Source organism: Hesperophylax consimilis, chromosome 31 (assembly GCF_061612785.1).
Source record: "Hesperophylax consimilis isolate HC1 chromosome 31, BYU_Hcon_1.0, whole genome shotgun sequence".
In the NCBI taxonomy this organism is placed as follows: domain Eukaryota; kingdom Metazoa; phylum Arthropoda; class Insecta; order Trichoptera; family Limnephilidae; genus Hesperophylax; species Hesperophylax consimilis.
In genome coordinates this window covers 5,079,158-5,099,686 of record NC_142866.1, presented here as the reverse complement: position 1 = coordinate 5,099,686, position 20,529 = coordinate 5,079,158, and the positions used below count along the sequence as shown (strand labels likewise).

General features: G+C 31.7%; 2 protein-coding genes across 3 annotated transcripts in view; one reads left to right on the top strand and one right to left on the bottom strand.

Moving 5' to 3' along the window:
- Positions 1-12,038, bottom strand: part of Fkbp14 (peptidyl-prolyl cis-trans isomerase Fkb14) — a 78,525-nt gene extending 66,487 nt beyond the window's left edge. The window contains exon 1 of the mRNA XM_089649914.1: positions 11,742-12,038. Coding sequence (XP_089506040.1) covers positions 11,742-11,956 — 215 coding nt within the window. The 5' untranslated portion in view covers positions 11,957-12,038. The remainder of the gene's footprint in view (positions 1-11,741) is intronic.
- The window catches only part of MESK2 (misexpression suppressor of KSR 2), a 292,886-nt gene that overhangs the window by 49,461 nt on the left and 222,896 nt on the right, over positions 1-20,529 (top strand). The window lies entirely within an intron of this gene.

Here is a 20,529-nt window from a genome sequence, read left to right as displayed (position 1 = left end):
TAAGTATTACCAAACGGAATGCTGCCAACTTAAAATGCACCATGGTCTGGTAAAAAACATTGAAAACTCTCATTTTGGTGAATTTAAAAAAGTTTTCGCATTTAAGGCGAAGCTTAAGCTAAATCACTATTTTGATTAATCTTTATAACGAATTGTTGTACATTGTGAACACCAAAAAATATGTTTTAGATAAATTGAAGGTTTTCCTATCGTTTCGCTTGAGTGGAATACAAATAAAAAATAAATTACTCAATAAAAAAATTTAAATTTAAACTACTAAAAAATATGTTTTTTCAATAGAAATGTATGAACGCATAAAAGATACACTTTAAAAAAATACAGTATTATAGCTAAGATTATCTGTGACAGTTTTACTTTATTAACTTTTTATCTTTCTTGTAACATTATTTACAAAATAAATAAAAATCAGTTTTGTGCTTGAAATCGAACGTTTCTAGATTTCGTTTGTCAAGTGATGTTAATGCCTATTACCTACAATATAAGGTATACCAAGAATATACACATTTTTGAGTTGTAGCTTCCTCAATGGAGATCGAATTTTAAAAACCCAAAAGTTGAAAATACCCTTAGTACCTTCAAGTTTCAAAATGTTACATAACATGGGTCTTCCAAAAATTCCGCTATTTTTTTTCAATTGTCTCTACCCCGCCTCCTTCCAGTTCATAAGTTTTCCTAAATGGGGATGGCATGGTCCCAACGACTCACAACCGGAATTTAGTATGGTAATTTAAAAAAAAAACTTCCCGACAGGAATCTAATTCGAAGCATTTAAAGCGTGTGTGTACCACATTCATTAATAAATCCTGTCTATGTTCTATAATGTGTTTGGAAAAAAACTAAATAGATTAATTCTCTGCAATCACAAAGACTCAATGTAGTAATTATTAGCATATTATCCTTCAGTTGCATGGACGCATGTTCCCCTAACCCGTGTACAGGGGATTTAGTATTATCAGAGCATTATTGAGAATAGAAAGGACTTGAAGTAGAAATATATTAATCTGGATTAAATTCGCTATCCACATTCCACATATGACCCTGCCGTTAGAAAGTCTGTAAGATTTTCGATCAATTTTGTAAAACCATACACTTTTTAATAAATAAGCAGCTACCAACTACATTTTTTTCTAATATTAAAACATAGTAGAAATCTTTATTGCTACGTATGGTTTACAAAATATTAACGAGGATATAATTAAGAAAAAAAAAATTAAATTAAGTTAATTTCTTTAAAAATGCTCTTTTAAAAACTAATCTTCATTATCTATGAATAAATAAAAAATACTGTTTATGACATATGTACCGTAATAATTTATTATCCTTTTGAATACGAATAACCTTCCTACATACCTATTAGTATATAATCGTATACTTATCAATGTGATTCTTTAGTTTACATTTTGCATTCCAATTATTAAGTTACCTACGTTATAAACATTGATAAGTATACGAGTATATACTAATTATTAGTATACTAGTATATACTCGTATACTTATCAATGTGATTCTTTAGTTTAAATTTTGCATTCCAATTATTAAGTTACCTACGTTATAAACATTGATAAGTATACGAGTATATACTAATTATTAGTATACTAGTATATACTCGTATACTTATCGATGTGATTCTTTAGTTTACATTTTGCATTCCAATTATTAAGCTACCTACGTTATAAACATTGATAAGTATACGAGTATATACTAATTATTAGTATACTAGTATATACTCGTATACTTATCAATGTGATTCTTTAGTTTACATTTTGCATTACAATTATTACGTTACCTACGTTATAAACATTGATAAGTATACGAGTATATACTAATTATTAGTATACTAGTATATATTCGTATACTTTTCAATGTGATTCTTTAGTCTACATTTTGCATTCCAATTATTAAGTTACCTACGTCATAAACATTGATAAGTATACGAGTATGTACTAATTATTGGTATACTAGTATATAATCGTATACATGAGAAAAATCTATGTGATTATTTAGTTTACATTTTGCATTACAATTATTATTGTTATAAGTTATAACATTAAGTTGCATTATAATAATACTGGTTTTCGTATGATAACAGTAAACCAAAGCCGATGTTACTGATGTAGTTACATACCAGAAGTATGAAATATTTCGCCTCATAAAAGTTTCAGGAGCCGGTTAGGGCGAATCCTGCGCCATGTCGATCAGCACATCGCCAATAAATATAACCCCTACTCTTTAAGCTTTTATTTGGCAGGAATTTGAAAGAGTCTATTTAATCTACAACCAAAACGTGCTTTCTAAGCTCACTTCGTACGCTCGTTCATTTTAATAACATCCATAACGATAACTTTAAAAAGTCAATTTAGTTTCTAGAAAATAGTATTTTTGATCAAACGGAGAAAAAAATCACGCTTCTATTGTATTTAGTTTTGATTTTACTTTGATATAAAAATAATATTGATGTTAGAGCCTGAACCTTGCGACAGAGTAGGCTTTGAGTAATTTTCCTGTAATTTTGTAAAATCGAAAAGTGGCGGAAACAGCAATTTCATGAGAACAAAACTCTGCCTATTTACCCTGATAAATTTTACCTGTCATTTTTACAAATCCTCCGCCCCTTGGGATTGAATTAAATTTTCTAATAATAATATCGACTTTACATTCTCGCCTAGCAGTAATTTTAATTTTCTATAACAACCTCCAAGTAATTTAGATATATCTATATACATATTCCGAGATTATTATTTCTCTGAAGGTATTTTTCCGTGCACTTAAATAAGGTTGTTTACAAGAAAAAAATCTATACGTTCTGTTGATTATTGAACATAACACTTACATTGGTAAGTAACACGTACACTGTAAGACATTCAGCAAACATCGGAAAAAAAATCAGGGTTTTTCTGTATTTTTCAATTCAGTTAGGTATGTTAAAATTGGTTCCATGGTAACTCAACACAGTGACAATTCAACACACTTTTAAAAAGTGATATAAAGATTAGAAACGATGAAAAAAATTATTTTTATAACCTAACCTACATAACCCAGTTAATAAGGTTTTCGTTTCATCACTTTCCATGACTGTATATAACTTTTTAAAGATGTGATGAATAATCATTGTGATAATTTATCCGGTTACCGTTAAGGTTGAGGTCAGGCGTGATGAAATTAAGGACGGGTTGTTTCGGAGAATTTGAACAATTCATCAAATTTCAACGTTCATTTCCGGGTTCTGTGAAAGTCCTATTCAAGTTCTGTTATTATATCATTATAGGCTAGTTGCTTGACAAAACTGAAATTAAAACAGAACTTGAAAAAATCTTTCACAGAACTGGAAAATGAACGTTGAAATTTTAAGACAATTTAGATATCACTTCTTCAATATTGCCAAATTCTCTTTGTATCGTTATTTTAATTGAATAATGATAATTAACTTGGTTCACTATTTAATAAAAATAATCAACGTGTTTCAATGATATAAAGTCATCAAAAGTGATAAAACAAAAACTAGGTTAAAGAGTTACATATGTAACCTATTTAACCTACTTTTTGTTTCATCACTTTTCATAACTTTATAACACTTTCTATAGGTGTGTTGAATTGTCATTTTGATGAGTTATCCGGTCACCATTATCGAGACATGTATATATTAATTAAAAACAAATATATAATTTGTTATTTTATAATAAATATAAAATTAATCGCTTGATATTTTCATTTAGTTCAGATATATATCAAAAGATTATATCTATTGTCTTATTTATTATCATGGTTTATTGGTCGAAAATGTGTGTCCAAAAATGTCATGAAATATCTGTCATAAAATTGACAAGTTGACATATTATCATTATTCAATAAGATAAAAGATTTTTGAGTGTCGAAAATCGAGCGAAACCGGGAAGTAAATTTATAGGAGTCATAGCTAACACACTTATGATAAGTGTGGCTAAAAGTTGGCGTTATTTCCGAGTGACATAAAATCGGTTAATTACGAGGTCGAGCACATGAAGAGGCTCGGCGGACCTGAAGTCGCGTTTAAAAATATTTTTAGAAGCCAGAGGCTAATTAGGTAAGCCCGTTGATGAGCGCGGGACGGCGACTGGCTCGGATAACCTGTTTTGAAGACCCCTGACGTCGGATAAGTCAATTATACATACATAGTTGCGAAGTGAAGGTTTAGGGTCTATTCGGCAAGTGGGGGTAGTTTAATAAATTAATATGATTATGATTTAAGATTACAATATTTATATCTGGTGTATACACATAATACACATAATAATTTTGTCAACTGAAACAGAAAAAAATATTTTGGATTTTTTATGTTTTGTGCCTGCATGCTGTGTAGATCAAGTTTGATATTTGGACTTTATATTTATTTTTCTGCAATTGTTTTAAAAAGTCGTTTCCTGCAATATTTTCGTGTATAATTTCGTAAATATTTTTTATAAATACATGTATGTAAAAGCCTTAATAGGCGTGAAATAAATAATAAATAAATACATTCGAGTACATATTTATATGTTTTTTAAATATAGTTTACACAAACACTACAGAATGTATTATCCCCTAAATTAATGAATATATTATATTTATTTGCCGGCCTCCATGGTTGAGTGGTTACGATCCTTGGCTACGAATCCGGAGGTCACAGTTTTAAGTATATTTTATTTGATTATTGCGTTATTTCACAATTTATTCATTAAAAATATTATATATTGAAATTTGCGACACGTTCAGAGTGGCAGATACTTTTGATATCGCCCTGATTAAAGATCACTTTTCAGAATCGAAACGTTGCTTGAAATGGCTTTAGCCGTATTCGGTGACCATATCTGAATGGTTCCCCATTCCCCCCCATTAAATTCAGCCTCACAATATTCAATAAATGAGGATGCCATAAGTTCACTGACTTGGGACTCTTGTACGGTACTCATATATGATATATATACAATATAAACATATCAATTTCAAGATATTGATAATGCAATTACCAATGAACGCGTTTCTATTTACGAATCATAAATGGTTTATAACTTAATCTCTTTTTTATTCGCAGCAATTAAACGTATGAAGTGTAAGCAAGAAAGCAAGTTCTTCGAACATAAAACAGCATGATAATTTCGTGGCAACACACACATTTGTCACGATTAAGCCGGAGGCTGTTATTGAGTTGGTTTCAGACATCACGACATCGTTTTAAAAAGTAGGGCAACAAGTATCCACGGTTCAAGATCGCCCTGGGGCAAGCAAACCTGTATTATTTGGCAAGTTAATTGATATGCTTACAATGCTAACACATGAATACTGGGGCGGCGCATAGAAATGCATGAAAATTAAAACGTGGATGCGAAACGTGGTCAAACAATTATAAAAAAGTTAAAGCAATGCAATGGATGGAAAGATGCAAGCAAGGCTGTTACTGAAGAATTCAAAGCTTATTATTGATATGGGGAGATAATCTAGAATCGCCGACATGATTGTTTTAAACTTTCTGATTCATTGGGATATGATTATTATTTTTTCTAGAAAACAGAGGTCAAACGAAATACGTTACAAGGATCGAGATGTCATGCACATTTTATCATACTTTTAACCAAATATGCCCGTTATTTATAATGACATGTCATATCGTTCACCCGGTTCATAACGAAATAATTAAATTTAAATGTACACATTTTGCAAAACGGATGCTCCACATAGCTGTTGAGCAGGCAGTATGTAATATATGTATATGTAGGTACGTATGTTTCAACACGCTAACGTCATTCTGGTATTGCGCATGCGGGTAGTGAGGAAGTAAGCCAATTTTGCCCTAAAATAAAGTTAGTAATTTAAAATTCAAAATGTCACAGTAGTAACGGCATACGAGAGAATTGCAAATCACATCGTTCTGGCTTCACCTCGCTTGCCTCAACGTCACTTCCCTTTTAGCTCTGGAAAATTCCTCCCTCTCACATTCGCAAAAGTTTCCGTTTTAATGCTCAATCCAAGATACATACAACCGTATCGCCGAAGTGCTAAGTATAGAAAACCGAACGAAGGCCCTCAAAGTCTTGCCGTATCTGGCCAAATCTTACCTGGAATTGTTATTTTTGCTTTCTCTTGATAGAACAACACGACCAAGTATACTATTTCATTGAAAATTCTATTTTCAAAGGCAGAAAATCTAATTTTCAATCTGACCGTTTTAAAAGCCCTGTACAAGTGCATTCCATAAACCGCGTAGTTGGAGACAGGAATAAAGAATGCGACATTTAATCAATGGACTGATTATAAAGGTTTTTTCTAAAATTCAGTACAACATGTTATCATACTTGAAACAAGCTTTATTTATTTATTTCACATATACGGCACAACATGTGCCATTCATATATTAATTTACAGAGAATAGTACAGCAACATAAGGAATGCAACAAAATAAATGTAAGTATAATGGTATAATCAGTAAATAGTAAGTAAGGTTAAAAGTATGAAAAAACAAAGAGATATAAATATAATATAAGTAGCAATCTGTAGTATAGTAATAAGTCAAATTAAGAAATTATATTAACATATTTTATAATGATTCGATCGTATAATATGAGAAGCCACTAGCACTATATTTTTAAATTTTAAAATAGTACCTAATGGCTAATCGTGGTTGAATCTTTTGATAATATTTTTATTAATTTGGAACTGGATGTAATTTGTCGATGCGTAAACAAGTAACCAATGTTGGTACCTTCTTTCCGTATTACTCCGTGTCAGTAGTGCGTAAAGGTAGATCACTAAATGATGGTAAATTGAGACTATATAAGTAATGTAATCAAATATTGATGCGAATTATGACTTAAGTTTTATTCGCATTGTTACATTTTAAGTCGACGTAATACGAGTATATAATACCAACACAAATATGTTTTATCGACTTCTGTAATATGTAGGTGTAGCAACATACATTTTATTTTTTAATGATAAAGTAGTGTTTATAAGACAAGGTTTTGTGTGCATCTCACAAAGGATAACAAATTATTATAAGCTATAATTATTCGCCTGAAATATGTATACAAATTGAAAACATCTCCCGAGTAAAAATAAATGCCGCCGACGCGCGACGGGTCAATTCCTATGAGATAAGTTCAATTATATTTATATTCCTTTTTAGGCGTATATATAAATAAATAAATAATCTCAAGTTTTGTTATTATTTAGACAAGTGATTTCAACAATCATATTTCAGTTTTATGTAGGTACCTGTGTATGTGGGTACTGAATACAATATACTATCACAATCAATCTTAAATGGATAGTGCTGATATAAAAGTATGATATAATACTAAAATATCTTTCAGTGACGTTAGCAAATTGAACACTCTACCACAAATGTTCCCCCAGATTTGGTTTTACATTCAAAGTTGTGAATGTTCATATTGTATATTCTCTCAACCCATATTCCTTACCTATTACAATACCCAAATCTAAAAAAATATAATTTATATATTATAGTATGCACCAATATATTATAGGTATCAAAAATTACAATTTTCTTTCCACTAAGTAAACAATGCTGAACAACCTTGATGAATTCATACAATAATTGAAAGGCGTTTCAATGAGAAACTTTGTTTTTAGAGACTGTTCTACGAGTATTATTGCAAATAAGTAAGTACCTAAATGTCCAGGTTCTCAGTTTTTTAATTGTGTTCTCGCTGAATCCTGAATTAAAATCGCTGCATGCACACGTGAGTGGTTTTGTGGCCGAAATATTAAATAATGCACTTTTGTAAAAACATGTCAGGCATCGAGTCACTCAGGCATCGATTTTACAAAATTCCCGACGAAGCCACGGAAAATATTCGCGCAAGGAAAATTACGAACGGCAAATCAAATAATATAACAGCAACAAAACGTGTTTTTTACAAATATAAAATTCGCATCAGTCAGGGGAGTTCTAAATTACGTCAAACACACAATCAATTTTAACATACAATCTAGTCAGCATTCTAGTAGACAGTTCAATAAATGCAGCAACGGATAGAACAAATATCCCCGGACCACGCGTGAGGTTTCCTCTATTGCCTGTGAATCTATGAACGACTAATATGAGAGAGAATGCACATTCGTCGATTTAACAAACTTTAACAAAAGCAATTTAATTTCTGGATATTTGGCGGAGAGATAAGAATAATATTCGCACCTGAGAACAGGAAGAAGGCCATTTTACTTACTAACGAAGGAGGAAATATTCAAAAATATTCAACACGACCCACGAGTCACGCTGGTGAAGACGTGAAGATAACGGCATCCATAGGTATTCCGTATTACTTGACTTCTTCGGGCGTGAGGCACCTCACCAAAAAAAACTTTTATCGATATTTCGTTTAACTGTACCGAACTTACGGTATTTGCATTTTAAGGAACGGTAAGATGTTTTCTATGTTTGGCAGTCATTAGGTTTTGCTGACTGTACAAATTACCACTTCATGCAATATTTTATGTACTCAATATCTTTAACTAAGGTCTTCGATGTGTTTACTTGGTATTTTAGAAAGAATATTTTCCAAAATTATTAAAATTAATTAGCACTAACCGAAACTGAATAATATAAAAATTACAATGTCCCATTTTATTACAAAATTTAAGGAAACTGTCGATTTTTTTTAAACACCTATTTGAATTTCCCTTTTGTTTTCTTGGATTAATATATTAATGAATTGGATTCTTGGAAGTGGAAATGAACACACTTCAAAGCATTCTATCAACTTTTGGTGTCAATCACGCATACACGCGGACATGCGCATATTTCTCTGAAATTGAACGACATTACAGAAGTTAGCATACAAAATAAATGTTGGTCCTATTCAATTGGGATTTGTCTCAGTTTTAAGCGTGATTTTTTAGGGAGGAAGGTTCAATCCTCAGTCAAAAAAAAATATAATTTAAAATATTTACAAAAATAGATGTATTTATGTAGAAATAATGAGTAGTAAACATTGTTTTTACGGGTTGATTTTTATTTACAAAAATACTGGATCTTCGAAAAGAGTTTACTTGCATTAAAATAAAATAAGATACTAAAATATGTTCATCTCTTACAAATATGCAGTTATGTAAGCAGTTACTGACTCTAGAATACAGTTACCTACTCGCATAAAAGAGGTCACTGTTATTCGGCTAAACAAAACAACAAAAAATGGCAAATACAAAACACGCGGAGAAATCGCAATCGAAAACGAGGAAAAATGTGTTTATTATCAGAGAAACTCGCTTTCTTTTTGACGAATCTATATTGGGTGCTTTTTGGTTAGGTATTTTTTTCCATAGAAAGCTATTTTCATTCCGTTCCTTGCAACTGGTTCGGCTTTTTCACTCATCCCAGTTACTACCACCGCCACCACCTTCGCCACCGCAACAAATCTACCAACATTCTCGCGTCATCGCTCTATGTTCATCTCAAACAAATAATCTATGCGCCCATGTATTTTGATCTGAACTATTCCAAATACAATTTTCTTATTATGACACTTTTATTAAAAATATTTAAATAATCTGTACAGGGGTCATTATTGCAATATGAATTCTTCGCGGTCATCGCGTCATCACTAGTAACTTCAATATTCATCAGATATCTGCATGAATTTACAACATCAACTCAAAATTGGCTGCCTTATTAGAAAACAGTCGGAATTATTTATAGAAATAGCTCATGTTTATTCAAGTCTCCGGAGTCAGGACAATAATGAGAATAAACAACTTCGCCACTAGAAAATAAACACATCTTCGTGCACAAAAATAATTTGGAAGGCACAGCTTACTGGCATTATTATTGTAAAATTAAATGTTGATGATAATTAATGAGAGTTATAATATATGGAATTTGCCTATTTAGGTTGAGATTTCAATTAACAACGTTCTACTCAAAATGTATTCAACGCTATTCAGCTTTATAGTTTTGCTATTTGAACTAATTGAATGATCAGCAGCTTTCAGATTAATTCAATGCTTTATTTAGTCACTGAGCTTATGTTAGTGCTTGCACGTTGCGTGAAAGCACCAGTTGAATATGATGGAATTTAGAGTTTTTTGTTGGGGAAGCAAATAGCACAATAAATATGAGAGCAGTGCTTTATAGTGTTTTCTGTCATTTCATATCATTTCTGCTTCCCAATTGCAAAAAAACAATTCAAAATGCATCGATGCAAGAACCAATCTATATATTTGCCAAAACTTCTTAAGTAAATATATTTAATAGTTATGAACGTGGCAAATAAGTTATCGAATGGTTAGTTACATATCATCTGATTTCTAGCACCTTTTCTAGCCACACCTGCAGAGTCCATTGACATTATTTCTAGCCATAATATGATAAATACTTATGGACTATATTTTATTAGATGGCTTCATTTAAAGTTAATTGTCGTTTTGAAAAGAAAAATGGAATTAGAATATTTTAGGTGGGTAGTTAAAAGCTTGTTAAAAAAGTAAAAATCTCGGACATAAATACAAATTTATGATTTTCAATCAGTAGAAAATTATCATTAAAAACGTGTTCCATTTTTAACAGGTAGTATAATTTTTCCAAATAAACCGATTACTTTATTACCTTGAACCTTGACAAACATTAAATTGCCTATTTTAATATTTAAGTTTGCGCCCACTGGTTTACCTACGTCATAAGTGTTCTCTAAATAAATTCTCATTAATATTTATTATACTTCAACTTCACTTAATTCTTTTATGTAAATTATTAATATTTTAGTGACTATGTAAGTCATATATATTAGATATTAATAACCGGTTATAATTTTAGTTTATCATCGTCAAAACATATCGGTCACCAATAAACTTGTCGGTGTATTCAATGTAAGTAACTTACATTGAATATATTGTTACCAATGGTTAAACAATTATTTGGCGTATCATTAATTTACGCCTAAAGATACAATTAAAAATTGAACAAACTCATCGTATTTTTACGTTATCATTGATGATGCCGTATTTTTACATTTACCTTCTGTTAAGATAAGATAAAAAAATGAACTAACCATAAATCGTGCTGCGACCGATGCCAATACCTACTCGAATGAGGTGAAATAAAATAAAAAAGAATAAGAAAGGCGAACAAACCTGTAATTTAAGAATAAATGAGGTGAATATTCAAATAAACATTCTAAATAAATAGCCGTTAACTTCTCTATAAATGAAGTAATAAAACTTGCTTTTTTACGATTTATTAAAGTGAGCCTACAGTGTCGGAATAAACAAATCATAAAATACGATTTCCAGAATGATTGACTCATAACTTTTAAGAAAAACTATTACATCCTTACAAAGTCATCTTTAAAAAAAACTCTTATCTACTTTACTCGAAAACTTAAGCGGAAACCAGTTTCCTCGATGGATCTACAAACAATACTTGAGTTTAAACCTGAAAGACATGATTTTTATCGAAATTGTGATTTATTTTCCATTCGCGTAACCGGCGCGGATTGTGCGGCCGGCGAGAGACAAGAGAAGGTTTCACAATCAAACGGGACCAGGAAAGATCGCCGACTCCATGTGGTACTAGTGAGCTGTTTACAATGCGACAGCGGCTAATCGCTCAACTCACTATTATTTTATTTTAATATTGATATCAGTGTGACTTTCAGTTATCGAAACGCAAAAAAGAAAAAAAATACATTAAATTTATTTGACACATGTTTTATTAAGTTTAGTTAGGAAGTTGGTAAAAGGTTAGTTTGTCTTACCTTGAGTCGAATTTGGTTCCGTCCACCAGGGTCCCTACGTAGTGCATCGTCAGCATGTCGCCCTGCTTGGATTTGACCACGCAGCCGTCCGGGACGCTTACCACGTCCACCTTCAGCCCATCGCTGGACTTCTTGGAGGAAGCGTCGCTGTCTCCGCTCACGACGCAAGCGAACAGCGCGAGGGCCAGGAACACGTGAGAAGCGAATCCCGTCATCGTAACTGGACTTTTTAAAAGTTTATAAATTGGAATAGCGAAGAGCAACCGCTTTGCCTACCAACTCATCAACGCGACACCGAAAACTGACTGCAACCCGCTTCAAGTTTTCCATTAATGTAGTCCAACATCTGTACAGAATACCCTTCTACTCAAACTACACAAATTCATGCCGTCACCCTTCCTCCATCAAACCCACAAGCGCGCGGAAAAGAGACCACAGTATAAAACATGTGTTCATTTTGTAACGGTAATAGCCTCACGTAGTTGAATGTGCCACGCTCTTCGTTGGTTGAACAAGATAGAGACGGTATAGGATATGCACGGGAGGGGAAGAGACGGATTTCATTGTCCATTTGAACTGCTGGAAACTACGGCAAACACGTCAATTCTTATCCACGTTTTTGATAAGCAGATTCGATAACATTATGTTTAACAAACATCACTTGTCTGTTTTATTATTACATTAGGTACAATCCGTGGGTGTCATTAATTTCAAATAATTAGGTACTAACCGAACATTCAAAAATAAAAGGTTTCAAATTATGTATTTAAAATGAAAACAATTTTTTTGTTTAAATTAAAAAAGCTTTCCACAAAACTAACTAACTAACCTGTAATAAATTCTTCTAGATCACTAAGAAGAAAATGCCCTTTCAAGAAAATCGAAGTAAAATTCAGTACAAGTATTGTAGTATATAAGTGGCAAAAATTTTGTTGTAAGAGCAAAGCATTTATTCACAGTATCTATCTATACTTTATTATGCACGAAATGCATGACCCACTGAAGAAAGATTATATTATAAGTACAGCAGTGTTTTTTATTTACTGCAATATGTGTCCATAAATAAAATACATTTATTACAATATACATGTAAGTGAAGCTACGTACATAATTTTAATATATTTATACTAAGAAAAGTTGTTCTTTTCGTATGTGTTCTTTGACGACTTCGAAAACATAATTTGTATTTCCCGCGGAAACGGGCAGCCAATGAGCAGCCGACTTCGCGGACACAAGTCGCGCTGTGATTGGTTAGACGGGCCACGAAGCAGTCAGGAAAAACTGGTTATCATCGAAGCGGCCCGATTCGTGCGTCGAAACTAAAAATAGAAAACTTACTTCATGCGATGGACAGATTTTAAATATATTGTTTTTTCCCTTTTGAAGAACAGCTTAATTTAATGGCAAATAATAAATATAATAATAATATAATAATACCTATGTTCGTGCACTTTTATTTATAAAGAGTGCGTCCGAATCATTTTTAAACACATCTAATGGAATTTCGATTTAGTTTTCGTGAAAATTAACCCACTCCCCGACATCCGTTCGAGTCGAAACTCAGTAGATAAACTCATTGTTGATGACGATGCATTCTATAAACTATTGGTAGTAGTCACGCATACACATGCGGACATACATTTTCTCTAATTGGATGATATTATAACAGTTAAGATATCAAACAAATGTCAGTCCCACTCAATCGGGATTTGGCTCAGTTGTTAGCGCGGTTGACTCCAGTAACATCAGTATTTATAAATATATATTTCGTTATATTTTTTACTCCAAACAATGTCAAGAATCACTAGTTAAAGTACGTTCCTCAACATCCTTCATATATATATAACATCCTATATTTATATATAGGATGTTATGGGACGTACTTTAACTAGTGATTCTTGACATTGTTTGGAGTAATAAATATAACGAAATTTTGGTCTCCGGTGACTTTTTAGAAGTGTTATTTTTTTTTAAATATTTAAAAAAAAAATGTTAATCATTTCAAACAAATCTTTCACATGTCGTCACTGGTCACTCAACCAAGTAACCGCCCAATCCCAATCTTAGCAGTCCAATTCCTACTGATTTAGCACCCTGTATATAATTATATATTTTTAAATGCATGTATTGTAGTAAAAGAAGATTGTTTTTATGGGATTTTTTTGTGAATGCTTATAATTGTTTTCGAAAATAATCAATTTTCATGAATACCAACAAAATTACGTACTTCGAAATCTTCACTGCATTAAAATTTAACAATATTATCATGTAAACATATAACATTTAACATATAAAATAGCTTTAAATTCATCACGACAATATTGTTCGAAAAATTCAATTATGAATAAGTAATTAAAGTTTTTTTAAATTAAAAAAATTAAGATTCTAGAAATTAGCAATGTTAAGCTTCTTTCTTATTCATTATTGAACGTTTCGGTAGAACTTAAAATGCCCATCGTCAGGGCAGATGTTCAGATAGTAGGTAAAAGAACACCCAAGAAATCGTTAGGAATTAACATTCTACAGAACACAGCTTAACACTAAAAAGTCATATGTGCCTACTTTAGGCCACTGCTATCTGTTCACATAATATACTCAAAGTTGTATTTTGTCTGGACCACTAAATTCTCCCGAACGGGACACTGACGATTTAACATTTTTAGTACGTTCTGATGCAAGTTTCTAGGTCAACCCAATTTTTCAGCTCTCAACGTTGTTCACACCCCAAATACAGAGTTAAATCATATTATTGTATATTATCATCATTTGAGAGTTCAAATGAAAAAAAAACCATATGCACTAACTAGATTTAGATTTTATGAAAGAATTCATAAATTTTTAATTTGACAATTTTTGCTGAAAAATTTAATAGTTTCCACTGAGAAATTGTGTATTTAAAATTTATAATATGTTTTTGTATAATACTGAAAATCTAATTTCTTTCAACCTCTATCGACGTTAAAATAATGAAAATTCTGAGTGTCGAACAAGACAATAATAAGCAATTGCTCGTGTGTATGGGGTGAGGAAAATAGATATTTTATTTATATTTATTATTTATATTTTATTCCTCTCACATTTTGAATAGATTCTTAATGTGAAATGAATGCTCATATCAAGTTTAATTTAAAGTCACCATGTCCCGTAGGGGGCACCCAATGCACCCTTAATATACGCTGGCAAATGAACAAAATTTAACAAAAAAAATCGTATTCTGTCAAGCTTATACACATATATATGTGTGTGTATTTCAGTTGCATCTACAATATCTACCCCGAGTGACAGGGTGATCACAATATAAGTGTGAAAATCAGATTATTAGAATTATTCTGTAGTTCAAAAATTAGAATATTTTTAAATTTTCATATGATATGTTATGATTTATGATAAATTATATTCCACAGAGGAGGATTCTCTCAGTATCGCACTCGTGAAAGAGCGTTCAGAATCTAATTGTCGATTGAATGACTTTAGCTGTGTTTATGACAGGTACTCCACCTTTATCTTTCTTCTCTCCGCTACCTTGCACCTCATGACATACCCCAATTAGTCTCAATGTACCACATACCGTAGTCATTGCCTCCCAACGCGTTGAATTTCCTGTTCAAAATTCAACGCGTTGGGAGGCAATGACTACGGTATGTGGTACATTGAGACTAATTGGGGTATCTCGTGAGGTGCATGGTAGCGGATTGAAGAAAGAGAAGAAAGATAAAGGTGGAGTACCTGTCATAAACACAGCTAAAGTCATTCAATCGACAATTAGATTCTGAACGCTCTTTCACGAGTGCGATACTGAGAGAATCCTCCACTGTGGAATATAATTTATCATAACATATCACATGAAAATTAAAAAATATTCTAATTGTTGAACTACAGAATAATTCTAATAATCTGATTTTCACACTTATATTGATCACTTAGGTACTTAGTTACAATGTTGAAAACTGGATGAACCTCTCGATTTCGTTAAAACATATAAGCTACAATTAGCAGTAAACTTTTGTGATAAATACTTTATTATAATCGTCAACTACTGTTTACCGCTGCATTTCCAATGCGGGCAGTATTGATAAAAAAGAAAATGCAAACGGAATGCACAATTATGTTGGCGTATTGTGGATTTAATAAGCTGCCAATACGGCGAGTGGCAAACACAGCCAACTCTATAGGTACGTAATATCGATGCACATAATAAATAAAATTCTTCATGGGGAGCTATTCTTCTATGCGGAATATCACTCAATGGAGTGTACCTACAGACACCCCCGTGTTCTTTCTTCCTTCCAACTTGGGTAGGTGCATTCGCTTGGTGCATTTGTTCTGCTTGGCATTAAATACTAGAAATTAACAATAAATTTGTTTTAGACCACTTTAATTTTAATTGTACTCTACCGGTTTCGGAAGCACCCTTCCTTCGTCAGGAGAATATTAAAACTAACCTATGATACAAAATATTGACAGATATATACACAAAAAATATAATTTAGGTGTTTGAGCGGGAGGTTAACAAAGGGGGACGGGTAATTGGGGGAATTCCAGCAATAACAGAGCGGTTTACTGAAAATATATCTAGAATGGGACTAAAAGATAAATTAATTTGGTTATTCAATATACTAGCGTTATTATTTAGGTTCAAGAGCTCTTGAAATCAAAAAAATTTAGTCCCATTCTAGATATATTTACAGTAAACCACTCTGTTATTGCTGGAATTCCCCCAATTACCCGTCCCCTTTTGTTAACCTCCCACTCAAACACCTAAATTATATTTCTTGTGTTTATATCTGTCAATATTTTGTATCATAGGATAGTTTTAATATTCTCCTGGCGAAGGAAGGGTGCTTCCGAAACCGGTAGAGTACAATTAAAATTAAAGTGGTCTAAAACAAATTTATAGCTTTTATTGTAAATTATGACGAGCCACAAAGCAAATGCTTATTACAAATATGTACTAGAAATTTGTTCAATTACTACAATTTTTATTTAATTTATTATGACAACACCAAACTACTCACTTTGTCTTTGAAATTTGTTCTTCAAATTAAAATTCTAATTTGACAGTTCGTTAAAAAAAACAAGGGAAAGCAACGTAATTATACCGATGTAAAAATAAATATATATTCGTAAATGATTTGCGGATAAGACTTTGTTTAATTTTTATTTATCATCTAATAAATGGCCATTTTCGTACTTAAATTTATAAAAGCATTTAATTGTCTTCCAAAGATTTATACACAAAATTGTCTTATAATATGACGTCAAATAGTCTACTCTCAGAAAACACTTTTAAAAAAAAAAACAAACTCTAATTTCTAAACATCTTTTTGGTTAAAGTAAAAAAAAACATGCAACTTTTGTGCTTTTTCGAACTTACATTCATTTTCTTACAAGCCACCTTAGTCTTGCCATTTAAAACCGTTTTTAACGATCGCAGCGCCATAAATGTCAAATTATACCACAAAGATTTAGAGCAATTCTTGGTGTTCAAACAGATTGCATTCGTTGAATGAATCAATTGTTTTGTTTGACTACTAGTTGCTACCAAGAATATCCATACTATAATATTATTCTGGGCAGTCAATGGAAATCATCTGATTTCATTTCTTGTGATGGAAATGACGTTGCGAGAATGAAGAAGTTTTAAAAAATTTATCTATGCAATGTTCATAAAGCCAGAGCTAACCGTATTTACATAAAAAAAATTAAATTTTTTTGAAAAAAAATTATTCTAAAAACCTTGTTTTAATTGCGGTATATACACGATGGATCGGTCAGCTTTTTCTATGGAAGAATATCACATTTTCATACATTGCTATATAAAAGTTTCCATACTTATTAAATATATAAACATAATCCAGCAACGAATAATTTTTCTTATGGAAATCCATAAAATTATGTTCTAACTTATGGCGTTAAACATTAAACGGAATATACCACCGATGCCTATATAATAAAATAGATTCACCTCTGTAAAGTTAAAACCAAATTTTAGGTACTTATGCGTCACTAGTCCTTCAAGCCAATGAAAGGTAAGCATTACTGACACTGCAATAACAATACACTCTCTATGTTTTCCATTTTCCCATATAATAAAGAAAAAAACTAGAAGTGCCTTTCATACAAAATTGAATGGCAACAAATGTTCTATTTAGCTCATTAGTCAAGCACTCCGTTTCACTTACACTCGCTTCTAAAATGTTAATCTCCATCCCGTTTGAATTTCGTAAACACAGTTTTGTATTGGAAATTGAAGGCCCTATTGGACAATTATTTGTTTCATGAAGCACGTCTACGAGGCTTTTCTTCAGTTTATCTTTATTCCATGCATTTTCCAAATGCAAGCGCTAAGCTCGTCTCGAAAATCTTTATCAGTCGTTGAAATCTCACCATAACAATGGCAATGGTTACCTTCCGGGAGAAATAAATAAAATTGATGCAAACAATTGACAATGGGTGGATTCATTATCGTTACTGTTGTAAGAAATTAGAAACCACTCACTGGTAATGTGTTCATTGCATATTATACAATGAGATAATAGAACAGTGCCAATTACTAACTTGATACAAAAACAATGTTTCACGCATAACTCTCGTCATATCATCATTGATCTCCTTATTGATAAAGTTTGTTTGGTTCTCTTCGTCAGTAGACAAATGCGAAGAAAGTTCAGTAAAAGTTTTAGTCTATTATATCCATTCTACATCGCCCATCTATCGTTCTAATTTCCCGTTATAAATATTAAATTATAGGTAGATACTTTATAGCTTGTCCGAATTCTTCGAACAATCAATTCCAATTTTTTAAAAGTGTTACTAATATTCAAAATCCGAGTAAATAGCACCAGAGTTACACTCAGATACAATATCAAAATTATTACTTTTGATAATCTCTTTTACTACATAAACCAGGCAATAAGGAGCTTAAAATGTATCTCGTCAACAGTTTGAAGGGCTTTCCAACAAAATGTTTTACAAATTATTATAAACTTTAATTACTCGCCTGAAATATCCGTACAAATTGAAAAAATCTCGAGAGTAAAAATAAATGCCGCCGACGGGAATTGAACCCGCATCTTCTGACGTCCGATCAGGTGCTCTACAAAACAAATGTAGATAATAAACAAATCGACGACAACAAAGCCTTTCCTACAAAAATAAATTTGGTTGTTTACAGGTGAAAAAATATAATAGGCAGTAATTGTCGATTGAAGTACTAGTACATTTTGAATTATTTGACTGGTTGGGAATAGCCGACTTAGCTCAGTGGTCCAAGGGATATTTCAGGCGAGTAATTAATGCTTACAATAATTTGTTATGCTTTGTGCTATGCATAAAAATCTTGTCTTATAAACATTAGTTTATCATTAAAAAAATGTTCTTAACCTATAAAAAAACACAATACAAGTAAGAAAAACACGGCGAGTACGAATTTGAAAGTAGGCAGAGGTGTTTTCTAATCTGAAATTTTAACTAAACATAAACTGACCAAACCTTACCTAACGTGTTCTAACATATCCTAATCTATCCCACCCTCTATTCTTCTTCCCTTCTTCTACTTTCTTCACAACGTATAATTTCCCAACATTGAGAATTGTAGTTCCACAGGCTCCGAGCAGATGATACTCAATAATGGAATCAATCATTGTTTCAGTTTTTAATACTTAACACTATATTCGGCATTATATTATAAAGATATTTGAGTCAAATTTATGTGGAAAATCCAATAACTTTGCGAAATGTGTTATGTTTATTATTATTTTTTAATGGTACAACTTGCAGACAAGCTGCCTTGCGGCAGCACAGGGTGACTACTTTTTATGTAGGTATATAGTATGAAGGTGCTAACATATTCTTGTCCCCATAATATAAAAGGAAACCGCAAACCACTCATCCCCTTAAAACACTGCGAGATCAATGAATGGATCACTTGCATCCAAATGACAAAAAGAGGGTTATTTTATGGCATAATTTTTTGTAGGAGTATTCCCATCCGTCTTAAAAAATAGACGTAAAAATCGGATACTGAAAGCGTGGCTAGAATCTCACGCAAAAGGGTAGAATCTGCTCTGGGATAATAATTCAAATATCGCTTTTGGTGAAAAGTGAATATTTTTCATTGGAACTACATCGGTAAAAGAGCTAAATTTGGTTTTATAATATTATTTTTATTATTTGTTTCTTGCTGGAGTTAACAATGTCAGGCAGTAAGGAAACAGTATAAAATTATAAGTATAACCTAATATTTCAAAATTAAAGAATTAAAAGATTTTTTTAAATTTGAGTCGTAAATGCGACACGATATCGAATATACACTAATATCACTGAGCTTCCTGCTAATAAAATGTAGGTCAAATAAGATTTCAATCTCTTAGGTTTGGGTGTTTTGCAGAAATTCTAATGTAAAATTGTCATTAAAAAATTAGTTAGTGCCATTTTTTTGTATTTGAAAGATCCCCGTTAAATTATGGTTTCAGCATTCTATCAAATATTTATTTTTATAAGCACTATGGAAAAAAAAAAATTAAAAAAAAATAATATTTTTTTAGCTTTAGTAAAAAAGTAAGCAAAACAATTATTATAGGGTTAAACAACGTTACAACCAGAAAATCTCAGAAAAGAAAGTTAGTCAGAATGCAGCTACATTATTTAATATGTGGATGTATTGTTGGAAGGGAAATAAGATTGCATCTAAATTCAGCTTAGCCGATAAAGCTAATTGAGATAATCCTCAGTTATAATAATATATATTATATGAAGGAACATGTATAAATAGCAGATGTGGGCAAAA